The sequence below is a fragment of the Aythya fuligula genome, chromosome 11 (genome assembly GCF_009819795.1).
Source record: "Aythya fuligula isolate bAytFul2 chromosome 11, bAytFul2.pri, whole genome shotgun sequence".
Taxonomy (NCBI): Eukaryota; Metazoa; Chordata; class Aves; order Anseriformes; family Anatidae; genus Aythya; species Aythya fuligula.
Genome location: NC_045569.1, coordinates 10433242 through 10455104, shown reverse-complemented (window position 1 = coordinate 10455104; position 21863 = coordinate 10433242). Strand labels below are relative to the sequence as shown.

General features: G+C 57.8%; 3 protein-coding genes across 4 annotated transcripts in view; all 3 read right to left on the bottom strand.

Annotated features, from left to right (window-relative positions):
- Positions 1-4145, bottom strand: part of CPEB1 (cytoplasmic polyadenylation element binding protein 1) — a 34996-nt gene extending 30851 nt beyond the window's left edge. The window contains exon 1 of one of the 2 annotated variants that reach the window (XM_032195150.1): positions 4128-4145. The gene's annotated coding sequence lies outside the window, so the exon portion shown is untranslated. The remainder of the gene's footprint in view (positions 1-4127) is intronic. The other variant, XM_032195151.1, reaches the window with a different exon arrangement.
- A 548-nt stretch (positions 4146-4693) lies between these two features.
- AP3B2 (adaptor related protein complex 3 subunit beta 2) lies at positions 4694-15235 on the bottom strand. The gene is made up of 27 exons (XM_032195119.1): positions 15003-15235; positions 13135-13210; positions 12977-13051; positions 12774-12869; positions 12528-12688; positions 12268-12334; positions 11929-12111; positions 11602-11778; positions 11271-11368; positions 10982-11036; positions 10755-10826; positions 10526-10588; positions 10182-10314; positions 9991-10100; positions 9738-9914; positions 9453-9639; positions 9234-9352; positions 8913-9024; positions 8452-8650; positions 8197-8377; positions 8062-8116; positions 7404-7510; positions 7086-7317; positions 6899-6983; positions 6263-6360; positions 5345-5483; positions 4694-5122 (listed from the first exon to the last, which is right to left on the bottom strand). Exons 1-27 carry the CDS (start codon positions 15113-15115, stop codon positions 4972-4974), a joined length of 3321 nt encoding a protein of 1106 aa, XP_032051010.1. The 5' UTR covers positions 15116-15235; the 3' UTR covers positions 4694-4971.
- A 1288-nt stretch (positions 15236-16523) lies between these two features.
- Positions 16524-21863, bottom strand: LOC116493514. Its single transcript, XM_032194975.1, has 8 exons — positions 21846-21863; positions 21399-21416; positions 20952-21153; positions 20276-20484; positions 17302-17512; positions 16984-17216; positions 16871-16906; positions 16524-16591 (listed from the first exon to the last, which is right to left on the bottom strand). Exons 1-8 carry the CDS (start codon positions 21861-21863, stop codon positions 16553-16555), a joined length of 966 nt encoding a protein of 321 aa, XP_032050866.1. The 3' UTR covers positions 16524-16552.

Genomic DNA, 21863 nt, shown 5'->3' with positions numbered 1-21863 from the left:
CAAGCTCTCTGCCTTCCTCCTGCACAGCACAGACCACACTCCTTATCCCCACGATCAGCATCCTGACACCAGGGGACACTCGTGGCCCAGGCAGCCACCACCTGACACCACAGGGGTTCCCCCCACACACAGTGCGGCTCACTTCACTGCTCTCATTTTGCAACTCTGGACAACATCTTGGGAAAGCCAAGTCAGCAGCCACACAATCACTCCAGGCTTATGGAAAAAACAAGGCTTCCCAGCTAATCAAACAGCCCCAAAGCCCTGAGGTGTCACTCAGCAAGGTGAAATGAATCCCAGCCTTCTCTTTAGTTAGCAGCTCCTTATCAGAAAGGGGTTACCCAACAACAGCTCTGCTTTATCACAATCCTCCACCCGCACTGACCTACCCATTTCAAGGTTTTTTGGGTCTGACCATCCTACTACAAGCCACAGCTCTCAGTAAAGCTTCTTCTGCATGCCAAGAGCAAAACCCTCCTGCTTCTTGGTGCCAGTCCAGAGCCCCAGCAGCAGCAGCTGCTTCCCCCAGCTCTGCCTGGGAGCCACTTCCACACCCAGGCTTGCTTCAGTGCAGCTGCACAGCACTCGAGCCCTTGCCACTCTAGAAGCTGCTAACAATCTCCAACCAGCATTTTTTGGACCACAGGCAGGTCTCCCCGCCACCCAAAAGCTACTGCAGCAGAAGCCTGCTCCTGAACACGCTGAGCAAGCAGTATTGCCGTCAATTAAGACGCACATTAAAGAGAAGCGCAGGAAGGCACAGCCACTCCGGTTTTGGCCTCTGGACCAGAATCCCTGCCATTAAGCAAATCTAGCTGGAGCCAAATTCAAAGAACTGAATCACAGCTAGGCTGGCAAACGAGGCCTCTGCTACTCCAAGACACACAAGAGCCTATAGCTTTAAATTGGGCCATTTGTATTTGTCAAGGAGCCGTTTAATCCATCCACCATTTGGATGTGATCCTGACAACTTGGGGCCTGCCTTCCCCATGCTCCTGCTTCGCCCAGCAGCAAGCCTGAAGCACTGAGCTGGTTCTCCTCCTCAAATGATCCCATACTGATCCTTCCAGTGCATGGCTTGTAACAGGGTGCAAGAGGCAAGCCTAAACCAAATTTCACATGGCAATGGGAACTTGGCCCAGCCTGAGCATGGGACTCCCATTTCCCCATTCCCCACCTCGTGAGCAGTTTTACTGCCATTAAGTATGCTTGGTTTTCCATATCTCAGTCAGCTGCAAGCAAACGAGCCCCGGTCCTGGAGGAGGCAGCAATAAGCCAGGGAATTGCTAACTCCTGTGCGGAGGCAAGCAATTGATTCAAGATTTCAGCCTGCTTAAGATTATTGCATCTAATTCAGCATCACTGCCTGGGCTATCTGTCTGTTAAAAGACCCAGCCCACCCTCAGATAAGGCCCTGGAACTGTCAGCACAGCACAGGAGCATTTACAAGCCAAGAATAAACAGGTAGGGCTCAAAGCAAGCTTCAGGCAAGAGTAAACAGGCAGAGCAAGCTTTAGGTCATCTTTATAAAAAGCAGCTGAGGAGTACAGTAGCTCAATTTAAGAAAGTATTGCCAGTCATCTTTAATAAAACAGAGTGCCGCATCAGGCTGCTTTGGCACAAGTGTGAAGTGCCATATTCTCCTCATGTTACTGCTACAGAACCTCTTAGAGCAGAAGGCAAAGCTTTTTCCTCAGAGTTTGTGCTAGCAAGACAAAAATAAACTCCAGCGGCAAACCAAATGCCTGACCCATTCCTGCTCATTTAGCATTTGATGCTTCCCACAGCTGGCAGCACCAGTCCTGCCACAAACAAGAACAGAAAACAGCAAGAGGATGGCCAAGCATTTTTACGGAATTTCCTTTTACTTAAAGAGCTTTTAACTTTGAAGACTGAAGGATATCCTAGAGATACTGCAGGCACCACCGACTTCAGAGCTGGCATCCAACGCTTTGCGTAGGCAGTGGCTCGTGTCTCTGCATCTTCCCTAGCGAAGCTCACCCACCTCCCTGGCCCCCCAAGCCAAAAATACTCCTTTAAAAGAGCTCTGCAGGTCTCTGAAGCATGCAGGGTCCAAACAACTGGACTACACAGGCTGCTGAACAAAAGGAATTTACAATACGTAGCTGGAGAAAACATCCACATCCCTTAGTCTCACCAGGGGTTAACACCAAAGCACAGGGAAACGTGTTTGAGGCTGCGTGCTCCAGGCCCTGCTCCCTTCTCACTTTAAGCAAAGAAGCATTCTTGAATGCAGCAAGGATTAGCTTTCAACACTCCATCTTGAAGGACTTTGCTGACCAGAGCAATACATCAATAGTTACTCTTGCTCCTCTGGATGTCCTCTGCACCACAGCAACTACAGCCACAGCCCACGCTTGAGGCTGCCCCCCTCTGCCTTCAGCAAGGCACAGAGATGTGTGCCCAGTGCACTGCTGGGCTCTGAAGCCCCAGGGAGGGACCATCAGGCACCAGACACCTGTAGCACCACACTCCAAACAAAAGCCACCTGAGCAAGATGGGGAGCACCTGGCTTGATGCAAAAACAAGGCAAGAAGTTTCTGCCCCCACAGAGCAGCAGAAAGACAGCTGATGTGCCACCTCACCTGCTTACTCTGCATCCAGAAGCTGGCAGCCAAAACATCATTGTACTTGCAGCCATCACGTCTCTGGGGTTCACATCTCATCAGCCCCCCAAAACCATGACTGCAGCTGCACTTGGAGATCCCACACAGGACACCCACAAGACACGGACCTGCTGCAGCTCAGTCCATGGAACAACGCCTGCTCACGTAAGCAAAAACCACTAAAGATATCTAAGTGGAAACAAAGGCACCTCCACAGCCCTGACATAGACACACCTGGTGGAAGCCTAGCATTTAAACAGCAGATAATGAAATCCCAGGGCCAGGCAGCACCCCCAGCAGTGTGCAGGATTAGGATATCCTAATCCTGAGGGAAGCCATTAAACACAGCTCAGCTGCCAGCATAACCGAGATGTGCATTAGCTCCTTAGGAACAGGCAAGGCTCGTCCACCTGAGCTGCGATTCAGCCTTGACTCGTTATGCTTTCCACAGAAATCCCACTGAGGCAGCATCACGCTGATGCCTGAAGGGGTTCTCAGCCGAGAGGGTCCTGAATCCTGAAAATGTAAGATGTTGCTAAAATAACATCAGTTTCTACATCACTAAATCAAGACAGATCTACACTTCAATCAAAAGCAGCTCCAGTAGTCTCTTACTGAGATGTTTTGCTTCCCAAACCAAAGTCAGGTGCACCAACAGAAAGCACTACTCTGAGGCCACTGCTCCTACCAATTAACACTGCTTAACGAAGCAGCAATTCAACCTGCCCAGCTCACCCTGCCCAGGGCTGGCACAGACTGTCCAGGGCGCTCCCCACCAGTGGGGCTGCACCTCAGCAACTGCTCCGTGGCTCACATGGAGAGGGCCTCGAACACATCTGCCTGGAAAACAGCCCCATTTGGGAAAGTTTTCTTTGGATTTACTTTTATGTGGGAGTGCTGACTTCGGAATTACACCAGTTTTGCCAAAATCCTTGTTTTGAAGGAAGTTTCACTGCTAACCGCCTCCTTTTTGGTGTTTGTTTTTTATTTTCCTCAACTGAATACTTTGAAGCGATTATTTAGAATCGATTAGCACCCCAAACAGAGGCTTCAGAATGGTATCAACAGAGAATAAGGCTAGGTACTGTAAGACAGGAGCCCTGACCTCCCCCAGAGCATTCCCCCCACAGCTGCCACCACACCGCTACCCTTCCCCCCAAGCAGCCCCAACAAGCACTAAACCTAGCTGGGTGATAAAAAATACGACGTAAAGCCTGGGGAACACTCCACACAGGTGCAGGAGCTCGGAGAGGGCGCAAACCACTCCTAAATCCCAACCACTCCGCCCTCCCTCCGCCTCCAAAAAGCGGCTTCGAGCCACGAAGCGAGACCACGACAGCCAACACCTCTTCAGGGGGGCGACCCTGAGGGGCGAGGGAGGTGGGGGGGGGGGGGGGGGGAGTTTTCGCCTCAGCGCTTCCCCCCCCCCCCCCCCGCAGCCCCCTCAGCGCCGCGCTTCCCGCCCGATCTCCTCAGCGCCCCTTCCCGCCCAGCGCTCACCCGCCGCGCGCCGCCAACGTGCGGGGCCACGTGAGGGGGCGGCGAGGAGGGGAAGGAGGAGGAGGGAGGACCCCGCGCGCCGCCCCTTCCCCCCCCCTCCCTCCTTGCTGCTGCTTCCCGCCCGCCGCCCGCGCGCAGCCGCCTGAGCACGGCGCGCGCTTGCTCGCTCACCGGCGGGAACGCCATGGGCGCTGCACAGGGCGGGGACGAGGAGGGGGGGGGGGGCGGGTGCTGGCGGCAGCGGCGGCAGCGCTGGGCTGTGGGCCCCCGGCGGGGTTTTAAACGCGGGCGCGGCGCATGCGCGTTGGTGGCGCGGCCCCGCGCGCCCGCCTCGCGCCCCCTCACGACGCCCGGCGGCCGTTGGGCGGCTCCTCAGGGCGGGGGGGGGGCTCGGACACCTCACCCAGTTGCTGTGAGGGGAAAGACTTTTTTTTCCTTTAAAGAGGCATTTTTTTTTCCTTTAAAGAGTCATTTTTTTCCTTTAAAGAGACATTTTTTTCCTACAAACAGATATTTTTTTCCTATAAAGAGACGTTTTTTTCCTATACACGCAGCGTAGAGAAGGGTGCGGGTTTGAGGAGAGCTTTATTGGCCATAATAAATAAGGTTACAGCGGGTGGCTGTGGCATGAGGTGAGGGAATAGAGCCAGCGTGTCCTCACCGAGCAGCACAGCGTCCATCCTACCCTGCTCCTTCTTCACAGAGGCAAAACCAGCCCGGGTGTCACCGCCTCCTGTCCCACCGCCAGTGCTGGGGTGAGGAATAACCCCGGAATAGGGGCAGGGAGGGTTTGGGGGAGTGGTGTGGGGCAGGGGGGGTGGGGTGGGGGGGTGGCAGGGCCCTGTCACTGCGCCAGGGCCTGGACGATGTCCTTCACCAGCATGGTGCCGATCACCATCTTCTCGCTGTTGACGGTCAGCTGGGCCGCGGCTCCCTCGCGCCGCTCCAGGGTGACGAGCACCAGGCTGCCGCTGGTCACCGTCTTGGCCGCAAACCTGCCCGCCAGCAAACAGGGCGTCAGGGCGAGCTAAGCTCCTCTGTCACCCCCCCTTGTCCCCTGTCCCCAGCCCCTGGGATGCTCCTGTAGGGACTGGGGAGGTGTCTGCCACCCGCAGCCACTGTCACAGTGGGTCCGGGGGCAGGTTCCTGCAGGCTCCTTGCCCTTATGGCGTGGCACAGTCCCCAGGGAGCTGAGGTGCCCCGGGGTGCCTGGTTACCTGTATTCATTGTCAGCTCCGCAGGGCACACGTCCCACGTTGGCAGCCGAGGTCACTTGCTGGACGATGGCGTGGTCGCTCCGGCATTTCTCAGGCAATGTCAGCTTCTCCGTGATCTCGCTCATGCCCGTGAGCTTCCCTGCAGCGGGCAGCAGAGCCCCTGCCTGTCTCCGGCCACGCACCCAACCCCGCGCCCACCGCTGACACCAGTCGTATCCCCACCAGATCCCATTTTGCTGTCCCCAAATTGAGCCCTGGCTCCTGTCCCCTCCTGTCCTGCCCCAGGCTGAGCTCTGTCCCAGGCCACCTTGTTTCTATGGTTTGTGTGTGGCCTCACATCCACATGCTGTCCTGCTTGCTCCTCTCCAGCTTGGCAGAGATGAATTTGGGAAAAAACCTTTCCTCCACGACCCTTTCTGGGCTTGTCCCTGTCACCGTGCCTGGTGACATCAGCCTGCAGCCACGTCCCTAGGGACGGGCTCCTCCAGGCAGCAGCGTTGTGGGGTGATGGTGCCAGGTACCACAGTGCCCTGAGCACACCCCAGCCATCTTCAGCTCACCACAGACCCCGTCTGCTCTGGGAGCGTGGCGACAGAAGGCCAGGGTGTCCCCGTCACTTGCCACAGAGTGACATGAGGGTCCTGTGCTGGGCAGGGGTTTGGGGACCCCGTGCAGCCCTGCGGCACTGTGGGGCAGGACGGGACGTGTCCCACCGCCCCCATGCCCCATTGGGGCACCCCGGTGCCCAGAAGGGAACGAGGGGAGCTACTCTAGGGCCAGCCGAGCTGCCACTTACCCTTGCCCTGCCGCGTGAGGTGCTCTGCGCCACGGCATGGGTGGCAGGGGGACAAAGCATGCAGTGAGTGCCACTGTGGGGACAGTGGGTGCCCCCCCGCCCCGACCCCTGCCCTCACTCACCCTGCTCCTTCCTGAACTCGTTCTCGCTCATGAAGACGGGGGCCATCAGCTCCCCCACCGGCGGCTGGATGGAGACGTAGAAGTGACGCGTGTGGGTGCTGGGGACACAGGCAGGTCAGAGGGGATGCGCTTGAGGACACCCCCACCTCCCCCTGCCTCAGGCAGAGGGACAGCTGGAGGGAAACTGAGGCAAAAAATGGCTCAGGAATAGGGAACCCATCGGGCTGGACCTGGGACTGCTGCCACCTCCTTGTCCCCTGGTGCCTGTCTCACTGTCCCCTGGAGCACCCCATGTCCATCCCAGTGTCCCCCCTCCCCTGGAAGGACCCTGGGGTGCATCCTGGTGTCCCCATCCCCTTGAGAAACCCTGTACCTGTCCCCTGGAGCTCCCCATACCCTGTCCTGTTGTCCCTTGTCCCCTGGGGTACCCCATGCCCTGTGCTTCTGTCCCTTGTCCCCCAGTGCCCACCCAGCTCTCCCCAGTGCCCTGGAGGACCCCATGCCCTACCCTTCTGTCCCCCAGCGCCTCATCCTGCTGCCCTTTGTCCCCTGCTGTTCCGTGTCCCATGGAGGGACATCGGTGCCCATCCCTGGGACCCCCACCCTGTCCCCTCCCTCCTGGCGCTGGGCACTCACCACAGCTGGAAGTTGGCCGCCTGCGTGGAGTCGCAGAAGTCGATGCCCATCACCACGCTGGTCGTGTCCCCGGGCGCCAGGCACTCTGAAAGCACCCGGCTGTCACCATGTCCCACCTCCCCTCCTCAGGCCGTCCCCCCCATCCCTCCCGAACACCAGTGTCAGGCCGTGCCGTGCCGGGCCGTACCGATCTCGGGGAACTCCTGGATCCGCATGCCCGAGAGCGGCTTGGGCTCGCTGACCCGCAGGCTCTTCACCTCGGCGTCGGTGTTGTTGGAGATGTGGATCTGGACGGCCACCATGTGGGGGTCCCCCGGGAAGGGCCGGCGGCTGAAGCAGTACTCAACCGAGAGCCCCTCGCCCGCCATGCGGTGCAGCAGCTCGTAGGTCCTCACCGCACCGAACGCCGGGCTCATCAGCTGCCGGGGACCGAGGGACGATGTGGGACACCGAGCACACCCCGTTGGGTGTTGGGGCCCCAGAAGGGGATGTGAGGGACACTTACGGCGGGGGCCAGGGAGGTGTCGGTGAGCGTGAGGCCCTCCAGGTCGGTCACCAGGCTGGTGGAGACGATGCTGGTGGAGGGGACGGGCTGAGGAGGTGGGGGAGTGACTGCGGGGAGAGGAAAGGGTTAACAGAGCTCCGATGAGCCACAGCCCCATGGGGACACCGCATGGGGTCAGCCTCAGTGCCATAGCCCCTTGGGGACACCACATGGGGACACCACATGGGGACAGCCTCAGTGGTGTAACCCCATGGGGACACCACATGGGGACAGCCTCAGTGCTATAGCTCCTTTGGGACAGCCCCATGGGGACACCACATGGGGACAGCCTCTGTGGTGTAACCCCATGGGGACACCACATGGGGACAGCCATGTGGGGACAGCCCTAGTGGCACAGTTGCAGGGAGGAAGCCCCTCAGATGCCACCCACAGGGACAGGCACGTGGGGATAATCCCATGGGGACAGCCCTGGTGGCTCAGCCATCTGCTCCACAGCCATCCTCATGGGACAGGGGCCATCCAACCCCCAAGTCCCCACCCCTGTTCCTGCTCACCCAAAGACTCCACACAACCTTGCAGCTCCCCACCCCAGGTGTCCGTGCCTCAGTTTCCCCAAAGCCACCACTGTGACCATCCCATGTCCCCTGCGGCCACTCACAGTCATCCAGGTCGAGCAGGGAGATCTCCTTGGGGCCGGCCCTGCTGCTGGGGGGCTGCAAAGGGGCAGAGAGATGGGGAGGGGTGAGCAGGGGGTTTGGGGTCCCCCTGGCCTCCCTCCCATCCCAGTCCTCACTGCCTTCCTCCGCTTGGCCTCCACCACGGCCGGTGCCTCAGTGCCAGAGTCTGACCCTGAAGAGCTGCTCTCGGAGGCGCTGGCCTCCTCTGACGAGGTCTCTGCACGGCCCTTCCTCCCCTGAGGTCCTGCTGCCTTCTTGGCCTTCTTCCCCTCAGTCTCCTCCTCCTCCTCGCTGGGGCTGCAGGGAGAGGAGGCTTTAGGGGAGGCCAGGACACCAGCTCAGCCGGGGGGGACGCAGCCTCCTTGGGGTACCTGCCCGCACTCCCTGCGGAGGAGGCCTTCTGGGGGCCTCCCTTCTCCTTCCTCTTCTTCCTCTTCTCCTCCTCCTCCTCTTTGTCCTCTGACTCCCCGCTGCCTTCCTCCTCATCCTCCTCATCCTCCTCCTCGCTGCTGGAGCTGGAGCTGCCGGAGCTGCTGCTGCTGCCGCTCTCCTCACTGACGGACTCGGGCTCTGCAAGGAGCACAACTCAACCGTGCTGCTGTCCCCCCCCCGTGCCTCCACCATTCCTCAATGTGTCCCACCACATCCCTCTGCTGTGTCCCATGTCCCCACAGCTGCCCATGGTGCCTTACAGCGTCCCCACATCTCCCCTCACATCCCTGCTTCCCCCTGCCAGATCCCTCCACGTCCCCCATCCCCACTGCAATGGGATGTCCTCATCATGGTGTCCCCTGCCTGGTCCCCCACCGTGGTGGCACCACCAGGTCCTCACCACTGTCTGCAGACTCGGTGGGCCCTGACTCGCCCTCTGAGTCAGAGTAGAAAGGTTTCTCCACCTTCTCCTTCCTCTTCTCCCGGCTGGTGCACTTGGTCCACTCGGGAACCTGCAGGCACAGGGCTTGTCAGGGTTGTCACCCATGGGGGAGATCCCAAACCACTGCCTTTACCCTGCTCCTGCCCCCAGGCAGTTGTATGGTCACCAGAGGGGGGACGTGGGGCAGCTGAGCAGCACCTGGGCCCCTTCTGGGGCTCTCCCAGGACCGCAGTGACCTCCCCATCATAGTCCCTCATGCAGCCCAGGTTGCCCACCCACCTCCACGTTCCTCACGGAGGGGTCGGGGGCTTCATCTGGCCAGTCCGGCAGCTCCTGGTACCCAACAGCCTTGGCGTTGAGCAGGTGGGACAGGGAGCCCAGCTGGAAATGGTCCCGGTCTATGGCAGGACGAGAGGTGGTGGCAGCTCAGGGCCAGCTGTGCAGCACCAGGGTGACATCTCGCCCCGTGTCCCCATGCCCTGCAAGCAGGGTGGGTACCTTTGAAGGAGGACTCCAGGATGGGAGCGGGTTTTTGGGCCAGGAAGAGCTTCTTGGCATATTTGTTGAGGGCCCCGCTCTTCTCGGTGGGCACAATGAGCTGGCGGATGAAGCGAGCCCGGTCGCGGATGTCGTAATTCTGGTCGTACTTGGCCAAGTTGAGCACGTACTGGGTCAGCAGCTTGCTCTGCACCAAGGGGCACGCTCAGGGCTGGCCTCTTCCTCCCACTGGGGAAACTGAGGCAGGCCACGGGATCGTGTCCCCAGGAACATGCCCCCAGGTACCTGCTTGGAGTTGGTCAGGTAGAGCTTGGCCGCCAGGTTGATGACCTGCAGCTTGACGATGTCCTCCTCGTTGGTGAAGGACTTGGCCATCTTGCGCAGCACATCGGGTGCAATCTTGGGCACGTGCTCGCAGTACTCGCCAATCAGCCACAGGATGCTGGCCCGTGCCATCGGCACCTGCAAAACACCCTCAGGAATGTGGCTTTGCTGTCACCCCCTCTGGTCCTGGGTGCCACGCAATGCCCCAACCCACCTGGATGTTATCGGTGAGCTTGGCCATGTGCTTGATGATCTCGCTGTGCTGAGCTGGCTGCATCTGCAGCAGCTTCTTGATGACCACCACGGATTCGGCCACCACCAGCTCTGTGAGCAGAGACCCGGCCTCAGCAGGGTCCTCCCCGAGGGATATGGAGCCCTTGTCTCACCCCCGCCATGAGTGCTCACCGTCCCGGTTGGAGAGGAGCTGGACCAGGCCGTTGAGGCAGGTGTCCCGCACCTTCCCGATGTTGGTGGCACAGCGCCCGATGGCTTGGATGGTGGCTGCCACGAAGTCCTTGTCCATGCTGCGGATGTAGGTCTGTGCGGGCACAGCACGTCACCCCTGTGCCAGCACCGGGTGTCCCCCGCATGTGGTGGCCACACATCAGGGCTTTTTGGAGCCATCCATGGGGTTAGCACATCAGTCCTCTTTCCTCCTAGTGGGATTCTCCTTCATTGCCCCCCCATCTCCCCCAAGAAGGTTTTGCACCCAGAGTTGCACCCTCGGTCTGCCTGGGGTCTCAGCATACCTGAAACTCACGCAGGATGGTGGAGATGTTGGTCTCGTTGGCCAGGTTGGTGAGGACCTCCAGCTGCAGGAAGGAGAGAAAGACTGTCAGCTTGAGACATGTCCCAGGGACACCAGATTCACAGTGTCCTCCTGTCCCCAGAACATGGAAGATGGCTGCTCCATGGGGAAGAGCTCCACGGAGCCCCACAGCCACCAGTGATGTGTCCTGCCAGGTGTTTCCAGCTCACCTTGAGGATCTTGATCTGTGTGGGGTCCGTGGAACGGATGTAGAAACTCTTCAGATAGGGCTCAAACATCCCCTGTGCGGAGAGCCAGCGGTATCAGTGACACTGATGTTCCCACCATGCCAAGGCCACCCATGGGCAGGTGGCCCTGGTGATCAGCTGCCAGCCAGCCCTCATTCCACTCCAGAGTTAACAGGGCTGACTCCTCCTGTACCAGGGCCAAAACTCACCCGCCTTTTGATGGACATGGTGGCCACATTCTGCAGCACAACGTACTGGACCTCGCTGTGGGGACAGAGAGGGGGCTGCCATCAGTGGGGCCGGCCAGACCTCCCTCCCAGCATGTCCCCATGAAGATGGAGCAGGACCCACCACCACGGTGATGCCATCATGATGCTCCCACCCTTTGTCTGGGTTGGGAAGTTTTAGGAGTTTTCCCCAGGGTCTTGGGGCTCCCCCTGGGTCCCACTGGCCATGCTCTGTGGGGTGGGAGACCACCAAAACCCAGGTGCCACAGACCTGTGACTCCGCAGGAGCCGCACCAGCGCCTTGGCAATGACACCAACCTCTGCCTTGGGTGCCAGGTGGAAGTAGAGCTGTGCCACAGCCATCACCACCTGCGGGGAGACACCTGCCTGTCACACAGTGGTCATGGGGACATCCCAGGGGACAGCTGTGCCCCCCAGTGTCCCACCCAGCAACACCCAGAGGAAACCCAGCCCTTGGTAATTCTACCACCGCAGGTTCCCTCAAAACTTTCCCAACACCCTGGTGGCTTCTTGGCTGGTGGGGACATCATGAGCCCAGGCTGGACACTACTGGTGGCCTTGGGGACAGGGCGGGGGCTCACCGCAGCGTTGCGGCTCTGCAGCAGGGGCTTGGTGTTGCGCAGGAGCAGGCGGTGGTCAGGGTCCATGACATAGGGCTTGCGCTTGGCCAACGAGGCTGCCTCCGCCTTGGCATCCTTGGTGTCCTCTTCCTCAGAGCCATAGAAAGCCTTCTCGGCGCTCTCCTCCAGCAGGGACTCCTGCCAGCAGCACTCACCTTCATCCCACCACCCCACCCCAACCACAGTGGCAGAGCAACAGGATGCACCGCGATCTTGGAGCATCCCTGGTACCAAGGTGGCCGGGGGCACCCCAAGGTGTCCAGGACACCCTGAAGCTCCCAAACTCACGTTCTGGTTGGGGCTGAGGAACTGTGTGCGGGCGTAGCGGGTCAGCATGTTGATGATCACCACTTGGCCCCACTCCTCCACGTCGATGAGCAGGTTGCAGAGCTTGCGGTAGTTCTTGTGGATGAGGTCGATGCGCTCGGGGCAGACCTCCTCAAATGCCATCACCACGCTGCCGGCCACCAGCTGCAGAGGGAAAGCTCGGGGTGGCTCACTGGGGTGGTGGCATCTCCAGAGGGATGCTGGTTTGGTGGGGATGGTGACATCCCCATGAGGGATGGCTTGGTGGGGACATTGGCACCCCCACATTTTGGGGGAGGGAAGACATGGCACCCTGCTCACCGTGGTCTTGTCCGCCAGCAGCTTCTCAATGACTTCGATGAGCTGGTCCTTCTGGTCCGAGTCGAGGCTGTGAGGGAAGAGTGGGATTGGTGCGGGTGGGAATACATCCAGCCCCCCAACTCCTCCACCCCTGCTGGCACCAAGTAGCTGGGACCTCCCCCACCAGGTTCTGCATTCCCAAAATTTAGCAACAGAAAGACGCACAAAGCCTTCAATGAGTTCTCCCTGCTCTCAGCAGCCATCTGGCATCCCCCCGTTACCTGTAGAGCTTGGGGATGGCATGGGCTGCCGTCTTACGCACGTATGGGGACATGTCTGATGCGGCCTCCTTGATGGCCAGCATCATGATGGGTACGATGATGGGTACGCGGATGCTGGAGAGGACACGCAGCGCGCTGGCGCGGATCAGCTGGTTGGGGTCCTGCAGGGGCATAGGCATTGCTGCAGCGAGCTGGGACAGCCTCGCAGCCTCCTCTTTTTCCCCCCAAAGCATCTAGGATGCCCACCTTGAGTCCTCGCTGGAAGGTGGAGATGGAGAGCAGGGCCAGATCCTGCTGCTCCTCCGCATAGCGCACCAGGTACACGTACACCAACTTCTTCACCTGCGGGGTGGAGTTGGCCAAGGTGGCAGGGACCCCCAAACACCCCCAAAACCCTCCTAAACAGGGAGCATCCCGAGTCCCAGGGTCCCCCATGGGTGCAACCTCACCTCAATGTTCTTGCAGGCGACATTCTTCACCACGGCTGGGAAGAGGTCAGAAGCATTTTTCCCCCGGGCGATCATCTAGGGAATGAAGGAGCAGTGTGACATGGGGTGGCTGGCACAGCATGGCACAGCACAGCACGGCACGGCATGCAGCAGCTCACCGCCACGATCCTCTTCATGGCCTCCAGCTTGAGAGAGTCCTTGTTGCTGTCCAGCATCTCCTTGAGGTCATCATGCCTGCACCATACCAGGATGGAAAGTCCCATAGGCTGTTTTTAGCCATTTTTATTCCTTTTTTTTTTGGCCCTATCCAGTGGGAGAGATGCCCGCACCGTGCCAGCAACCTGACCCTCCAGTACTGTGCAATATTGATGGGGCAGGAGTTGGGTTACAGCCGTATGAAAAAGGAACCGAAGGGACTGGCATGGCACTGGCCACCAGCTCTGTCCCCATCCTGGCCACCAGCTGGACATTCCTTGTCCCCTCCTGGGCATGATGGTGCAGATGTGCTAGTGCACCCTAAGAAGGAGTGCCCTGGAATGGTCAAATCCAGCACTTTCGTCACCTTTGTCACCTCTTATAAGGCTGTTTGCCATCTATGTCCCTTTTATAAGGCACATCTGTCCCTACCAAACCGGAGGGGGGGCTGCAAGTCTGCATCCACCCACAACAGCCCCATCATCATCAAGGGACAGCAATTTTCCCCAAAGAGCACAGATTTGCACCAAACCAGCCCCAGCATTTCATGACACCCTTATGGGGCATGCTGCACCCCAAAGCCCCCTGGAACCATGCTCAGCCCCAGCCACTGCTGCCACCATCCCTGGGGGGCTCCCTGGGGGAGTCTTACCGCGGTGGCTGCTCGGTGCTGGTGGCCACCTCGTCCTTGGGGACAGCCAGTGGCCGCAGCTCGTCGGCGCGCAGGGCGCTGTAGCAGGTGGGTGGCCCGGCCTCCGTGGCCAGCACTGGGCTGGTCACCTCCTCGGCCGCGTCACCGCCTGCCACTGTTTTTGGCCGCAGCAGCTTCTGCACGGGTGGCAGTGAGAGCATCGCTGCGGCCAGGGGTGGCACTGGGGACAGCAGGGACAGTGGCAGGGCTGTGGCCCCGCTCCTCCTCCTGAAACCTGATGCTCGGCTGGGTTGGGTTGCAGAGTCAACTCAAGAAGGCCACCATGGGGTCTCGCGGTCCCAAGTGCCTCCTGCCCCACAGCTAGTGGGACATGGCAGGGACATGCTTCCCTGGGGACTTCTAGTGGCTCAGCTGCAGGTGGGGACATCCCCAAGGGGATGGGACAGATGTGGGTGTCCCAAATGGGTGATGGGGGGGCACCTGGGGGGCTCACAGGGACAGTGACAGATCCAGCATGGTCAGTGCTGGGCTAGGGGACATTGCCAGGGGCTCAGAGTGGGGGACAGTGACGGAGTGGGGGACACTGCTGGAGCGGGGGGAAAGTGACAAAGTGGGGGACATTGCCAGCGGGTGAGGAGGAGGGGTGGTGACAGCGTGGGGGATGCTGCAGGGGTTTGGGGTAAGGGACACTGCCAGGCTGCAGGTCACTGCTGGGGGGGCGGGGGGAGCAGGGGGACAGGGACAGAGTGGGGGATGCTGCAGGGGCTGGGGAGGGGGACACAAGGAGCCCCACTTTCCCCTTTTACACTGCCTCCTCCCTGTCCCCCCCCACCCCTGCTGCTCTGCATCCCTGTGCCCCCCCAGCAGCTGCCGGCCGCAGGTGACATCCACCACCCCTGCGCACCCCATGCCCCCTCATGGGTGGGGGGCACGGGGACCTGCAGCCCCCAGTGCCGCAGCAGATCTCAGATCTCTCCCCCCTCCCTCTCCCCCATCCCTGCTCCAAAACCCATCTTTTTCCCCTCAAACCGCCGCCGCATCCTGGTGGCCTTTGCAAAAAGCGATGCGTCCCCATCCTTATCCAAAGCCGCGTCTCCATCCCAAGGCGGGGGGCACCACCAGCCCGCTGCCATTGTCCCCAGGGTGTCCCTGCGTCCACCCGCCCCCCCCCATCCCCACCTCTTGTAGTCGGAGGCGAAGATGCCGCCGCTGGCAGGGTCGTGGCCGTACTCGGGCTCCCCCAGGCTGGAGGAGCCCCCCTTCTCCTCGCCGTAGGCCGGGCTGGCCGCCATGGCGGTGCTGGCGCAGGCTGGGATGCGCAGGCCGGGGACGCCGGCACTGATGTCAGCGTCGTGCGGGGACGGCCACCGCCACCGCTTAAAGGCACCGGGGAGAGCGGGTACCCACGGCACCCACCCTACCCACAGCACCCACCCTACCCACGGCACCCGCGGCACCCTGGGGGATGCTTGGCGTAGCGGGGGCCGTGTGGTTCTGGGGGATGCTCCCACGTGGCTCCCCCCCCTCCCCAAATATAATAAAAAGATGGATTTGCTCCCCCAAAATGAGGTGGTCCCCAGTCCTGCAGTTTAAAAGTGGCCATCGCTTGGGATCTTGTTATTTGGGACACTTGTTACTATCTGAGATATCATTATTTGGGATATCATTATTTGGGATATTATTATCAGGACGTTTTTATTATTATTCAGAATATTATTATTATTATCGCTGTGATTTTCATCATCATCATCACTATCACTATTATTATTATCACTTACTATTATTACTATCACTTACTATTATTATTTACTATTATTATCATCATTGTCTACTATTATCATAATTTATTACTACTAATATTATTACTACCATTGTTATTTTTATTATTTACAGATAAGTAACACTATTCAGAGATAAGCCTCATTGCTATTAACAAATAATCAGTATTTTCAGAGCATTCAGGATATCATCATTATTTGAAGATAATTCAGAAATTCTATTCTTTTTCCACATTTTAACATTTTTTATTTCATATTTTCATTAAGACAGAAATAGCGACTTTCATCTGGGCAGTTACTTCACCCAATCACTCAGGATATGAAGCAGCAAATATGAGCACACTAGGTGGAAATAATTAATAAAGCAGCTGATTAATGTTTCTTTCCCGCGCAGAGGGTGCTGAGTGGTGTCTTTGAAATGATCCAGCGCAAAAAAAAATAGAAAGGAGCACCCCCGAAAAGTCATGATTTGCAGGAAGCAGATGCGTGGAAAGGCAAAGCGTGGGGACGAAGGGACATGGCTGCCCTGGACATGGAGGGGAACGGGCCGCTGGCCGCCCCCTCACACCTTCTGCTTGCTCCCCTGGAAAACGAGCGGCCTGGTGACCACCACCCTCCTTGGAGACCCCAGTAACTCCTTGGGGGCCCACCCTCCTGGGGACCCAGGCAATATAAGGAGGACAAAAAAACATTAGAAAGCGTCCAAAGGAGAGCAGCAAAGATGGTGAGGCTCTGGGGGCAAGCTGCTTGAGGAATGGCTGAGGGCCAAGAGCAGAGCAGGCTGAGGGGAAGCCTCATGGCAGCCTGCAGCTCCCTCACAAAGGGAGCAGAGGGGCACGTGCTAAGCTCTGCTCTCTGGGGACAGTGACAGGACCCGAGGGAACGGCATGGAGCTGGCACAGGGGAGGGTCAGGCTGGGTGTCAGGAAAAGGTTCTTCACAGAGAGGGTGGTCACATGGAACAGGATCTCTCAACGTCACTGCACAGAACCTGCCAGAGATCAGGAAGCATTTAGAAATGCAGTTTCACTTTTAGATTGTCCTATGTGGAGCCAGGAGTTAGACTCAGTGGTCCTTGCGGGTCACTTCCAACCTGGGATATTCTATGATTCTGTGACGTTCCTATGGACCAGGAGCCTCTTGGGCTCTGGTCCCCAAATCTCCTTGGGGACCCCAGCCCTCCTTACGAACTGCATCCCTCCTTATGGACTCCAGCCCTCCTTGGAGACCCAGCCCTGGAGGGAGCAGTGACACTCATGCAAATACTCACTTCACTGCCATGGCTGTCATTCTTCTTGATTTTAACCTGCAGGAAAAAGATGTCTGTTTGTCTGGGGACTCGTTTGGCCCACTGCACATGCGCTGCCCTGTCTCCATACTCACCGCCTCTAAGTAGAAATCGGACAAGTCCAGCAGGTAGAGTGCGAAGTGGATGCAGTTGTTTCCTGTGAGACTGTACTGGGCTGTGCTGTTCATCACCTCCCGGACTTTTTTCTGGAAAGCATCAAGGTCAACCCCAGCCTTTTTCCTGTAAATCTGGCATTTCCCCCTCCTCTTTAACATAGCATGGAAGCCTTCCTTGCTGATTTCTCCTCCATTTTCATGATCATCTGTTTCTGGAAAGGAAAGAGCTGGCCGTTACCATGTGCCTTCACTGGTCACTGCCGTGACCTGAATAGAAGATGGGGAGCATGGGCTCACTCTGGAAGTGGATGATCTCCTCATCCCCACAGTAGACGGCAGCATGCTTGAAGAATTCTGAGAGAAATACAGGTTTGTTCCGTAAGGGGAAGAGCAGGACATCCCCGGGCTGCAGTTTGCTCTCCACCGGCAGCTCTTCAAAATTTGTGAACCAAGGCATAAGCACCTCGAACAGGAACCCGGTTGCCTCACTCGCTCTACTGGAAGAATGCTTAGGAGAGAAAGGGAAGATGCAGCTTCAACATGGGGCAGAAGTGGTCCCCATTGCCCCAAAACACTGCCAGTGCAGGTCTTGTTGTGTACCCTGCCCCAGGACAGCACATCCCCTGCAGAAGCACTAGGAGGAAAGGCAAGAAATCCCAAATCATTCTACTCACGGCACTGTACGACATCCTCAGGCCCACGTTGAGTGTGAAGAGGGGCTACCCTGCACCAGGCTGTCCTGCTGTGGTTCTCTGTGTTCTCAGGGATGGTCCCCAACCTGCACTTTACCCTTGCAAGCACTGTTTGCAGGGCTGTTTTTCAGCACACCTGGTTGATCCTGCCTCTGTCCTGATACCCTTTGGTACCTGCAGCTCCTAAAATGGAAACAGGTGGGTTAAAGGCTGTTGTCACCTCCCACCCTGAGGTGGCACAGGGCTGCTCCTTTCTGCTGATTCCTCCTTCTCAAGCCACAAGGACATTTTCTCCTCCCTCGGGAACTCTTTCATGGGCATGAAGCAGCCCAGGAGCTCTCCCACGGGTGTGGGAGCTGAACAAGTCCCCAGAAGAAAGCCCACAGAGACCTGGAGCAGCTGTTGTAGTTTTGGCTGGACATCCTGGGGCTCAAACTGAGCTCAAGCCAGTGGGACTGTTGTGGTGGTTTTACCGTGCTGGGCAGCTAAACCCCACAACTGCTCTCTCACTCCCCCTCTTTTAGATGAGGAGGGGGAGAAGTAAAGCAAAGAACAACTCATGGGTTGAGATAAGGATAATTTAATTAAAGGGAAATAATAATAATAATTAAATAAAGATTATTATGAACTAAACAATTTAACTAAAGGGAAATAAAAAGGGAAAGGGGAAAAGGGAGGGGGAAAGGGAAAAATAAAAAGAAGGGAGGAAAACAAACAAATAAAATAAATGAAGGCTATATGGAAGTGCAGAGGAAAGAAATTACTCTCTACTTCCCACAAATGAGCGATGATTGACCACGTCCTTGAAGCAGGGCCTCAACGCACGTAGCTGGTGTTCGAGAGGAGGACCGACATTTTCGCGAGAGCCCACCCTTCGACTCTTCTTCCTGTTTCCACGTTTTATTGCTGAGTGTGACATCACATGATACGAAATATCCCTTTGATTGGTTTAGGTCACCTGCCCTAGTGATGTTTCTCTCCTCACTTTTTGCACACCCCCTAGGAGGGTTAGAGAGAGGCCCAATGCTGTGCCACTGCTGCTCAGCAGTAGACACAACACTGGTGTGATAACACTGCTGTTCCAGCTGCAAATGCAGAGTACGGCACTGCTGCCAGGAAAGTTAACATTCCAGCCAGACCTAGTACAACTGTCACCTGTGGATGAGTCCACATGGCAGCACGCATACCCTGAAGTGCCTGTGACCACGCGAAAAAATCCACACAAGGACAGGTAGACCTTGAAGCATCTGCAGCCATGGATTAATCCATGACACAGCAAGTAGACCTCTAAGGGACTGTGGCCAAAGGAGAATCCCAGGCTGGAGCAGGGACAAGGGTTGGAGTTAATTGCAACCCTACGGCCTGGTCCAAAAGAGCAAGGGGTGAGGACTGCAATGGAAATACCTTTAAATTGTTGTAACCCATGATCTGAGTTGCATATTATAGGAATTCCTGTATCAGCACTATAGGACTGAGGTGGATGGACCTCACAAGAAGTAGTGCAAGAACAGCTGTGACCTGACCTGAGATGGCGTTGGCATCCAATAGCTCCATGCAACACACTGCCCCTCCTGCCCCGAGTGACTGTCATAACAGATAGAAGCTAATCATGGACTAAAAGAACTCAACAGACATTTTATGGACATTTGGCAGGTGTGGTCCATAGACTAAGGCAATTATCTTTGTGTATTAATCAAAGGGTGGTGGCTAATGTGAATGTCTTAGAAAGCGTGGGACCTGAGCATGGTGTAAGTGGTACGGAATAAAGAGTGGATATTTTCATGGTTTCAGCTGGGAGACAGTTAATTTTCTTTGTAGAGGCTGGTGTGATGCTGTGTTTGGGATTTTTGATGAAAATAGTGGTAGAAACACACTGGTATTTCGGTTGCTGCAGAGCAGTGCACACAGAGCTGAGGACTTTTCTGCTTCTTCTGCTGCTCTGAGTGAGGAGGCGGGGGGTGCACAAGGAGCTGGGGGGATTGGGAACAACCCATGCCAACGGGGCTCCTCTGCCCTCTCTCCTCCAGGTAGGAGGCAGCGACCTGAGGGACAAAGGTGAGTTTATCGCAGGGGACACCAGGAAGCAGCCACTTTTTTCTTGGAAGGCAGGAAGGGGGGGGTGGCGTTGGGCTTCTGAGAAGAGAAAGCAGAAGTGGAAAAGCCCAATGCTGGTGCTGGGCATCTCCCGCTGGGGCAGGCGGTGGCCAAGGGGCTTAAAGCCAGCATTTGTCCCCGTAACAGACAAGTTGCTGTGGTGTCCTCATGCTGCAGTGCTGCAGGGTTTCACATGCAACCTTTTATTGAAAAGCTGTGGGCACATGCCAGCACCCACATCCACACCCTGTGCCCATCCTGCACCCCACATCCACACCCCGCATCCCATACGCCACACCCTCCAGCCTTTATCCCACATCCTGCCAGTGACCCAGGAAGGATGCTCCAGCCCTGTGTGCTTCCCAGGTCACATCACCAGCTTCTTCACTGTAGCTCTGGGGACATCTAGGAGAGAAGACAGCTCCAGTGACGCTCAGCCAGGGTGGGTATTGCGGTCCCCTAGGCTTGGGGATAATGGCACCCACCATGTCCCCAGCGAGCTGGCCCAGCCCCAGCAGGGCAAGAGCGAAGTGGACACAGTTGCAGGTGACAGCATCGTACTCCAGCACCATGTCCATGGCTGCCTGGGCCCGCTGCTGCAGGGTGGCCGCATCCAGCCCCTGCTTCATCCGCAGCACCTTGGCAGGGCCCCGTGTCCGCAGGAGGTGGCTCTTACTGTGCTTGGCCACGATCCCTGTTGGGGACGTTCCTGAGGTGCCTGTGGAGTGGAGGTGATGTCCCCCAAGGAGGTTGGCTCCCCAAACAGGGTTGATGTCCCCAAGGAGGCTTGGGGTCATCAAAAAGGGTTGAGGTGCCCAAGGAGGGTTGGGGTCATTGAAGTGGTGAAGTGGATTGAGGTCACCAGGAGGGTTTGGGCTCCAAATAAGGTTGAGGTGCCCAAGGAGGGTTGGGTCCCCAGGAGGGCTGTTGTCAATAGGGAGGGTTGGGGTTGTCAAAGAGGGTTGGAGACACCAAGAGCATTAGGGTGCCCAGGTGGGGTTAGGGTCCCCAAGGAGGACTGGAGACACCAGGAGGGTTGGGTCCCTAAGGAAGGTTGAGGTCACTAAATAGGGTTGAGGTCCCCGAGGAGGGTTGGGGTCACCAAGGAGGAGATGCTATGCCCCATGTCTCTTGTGCAGGGATGCTCCCCACGCCACTCACCTTCCAGGTGGATGATCTCCCCATTGCCACAATAGACACCAGCATGGGCACCCCACCAGCCAGGGCCACCCGAGGCCAGTGGGAAGAGGAAGAGGTCCCCAGGCTGAGGCTCCGCCACCCCGTTGGGTACAACATCAAAGTGTTGACCGAGCAGCCCCTCACAGAGGAAGAATGCCGCCGTGCTCGCAACTCCTGCCACTGCCTGGGGACACCACCATGTGTCACCTCCAGCCAGGTGCTGTGGGTGCAGCACTGACCCACTGGCTTGTCCCCATCCCACAGTGGTTTTGGGTCTCCATGGACCAGGAAAGGGGCTTTGGAAGTCATCTGCAGCTAGCACAAGTGGACTAGGTCCAGAGCACCCGTGGGTGCCGAGTAAAAGCCAGGTTTGCCCTGTTATGTGATGGGATGGGTGGTGTAGGACATGGAGGGGATGCTGGCACTTACCTGCTTGGAGCTGCTCACCTGGAAGGACAAATACTCACGGTCACCCCGGTGGCACTGGGACCCAACCTGCCCCAGACCCAGACAAATTTGGGGCAGCGTCACCAAGGTACGTCCCTTGATGTCACCCCCCCACCTGAATGGTGCCACCCAAACCTGCCGCACCCAGGAGCTCAGCCAGTGCCAGGGCTGGAGGAACGGGGGGACCTTGTCCTGCAGGGTCTGCAGCATGGAGCTCACCTGGGGGGAGAGAGTGGGACTAGAGCCACCCTGGTGTCACCAGATGGGTGGCACCCATCTCTTGTGGCACCCAGCTCACCCTCACCACCCTCCCCATGCACCCACATCCCCTTGCCCCCAAACTCAGCACAGATGGTGCAGGCTGTCAGGACCCCAGGGTGACACCATGGGGAGAGGGTGTGGTGGCCTCCTTGGTGGCTCCCCAGCTACCTGTGCCAGGAGGTTCAT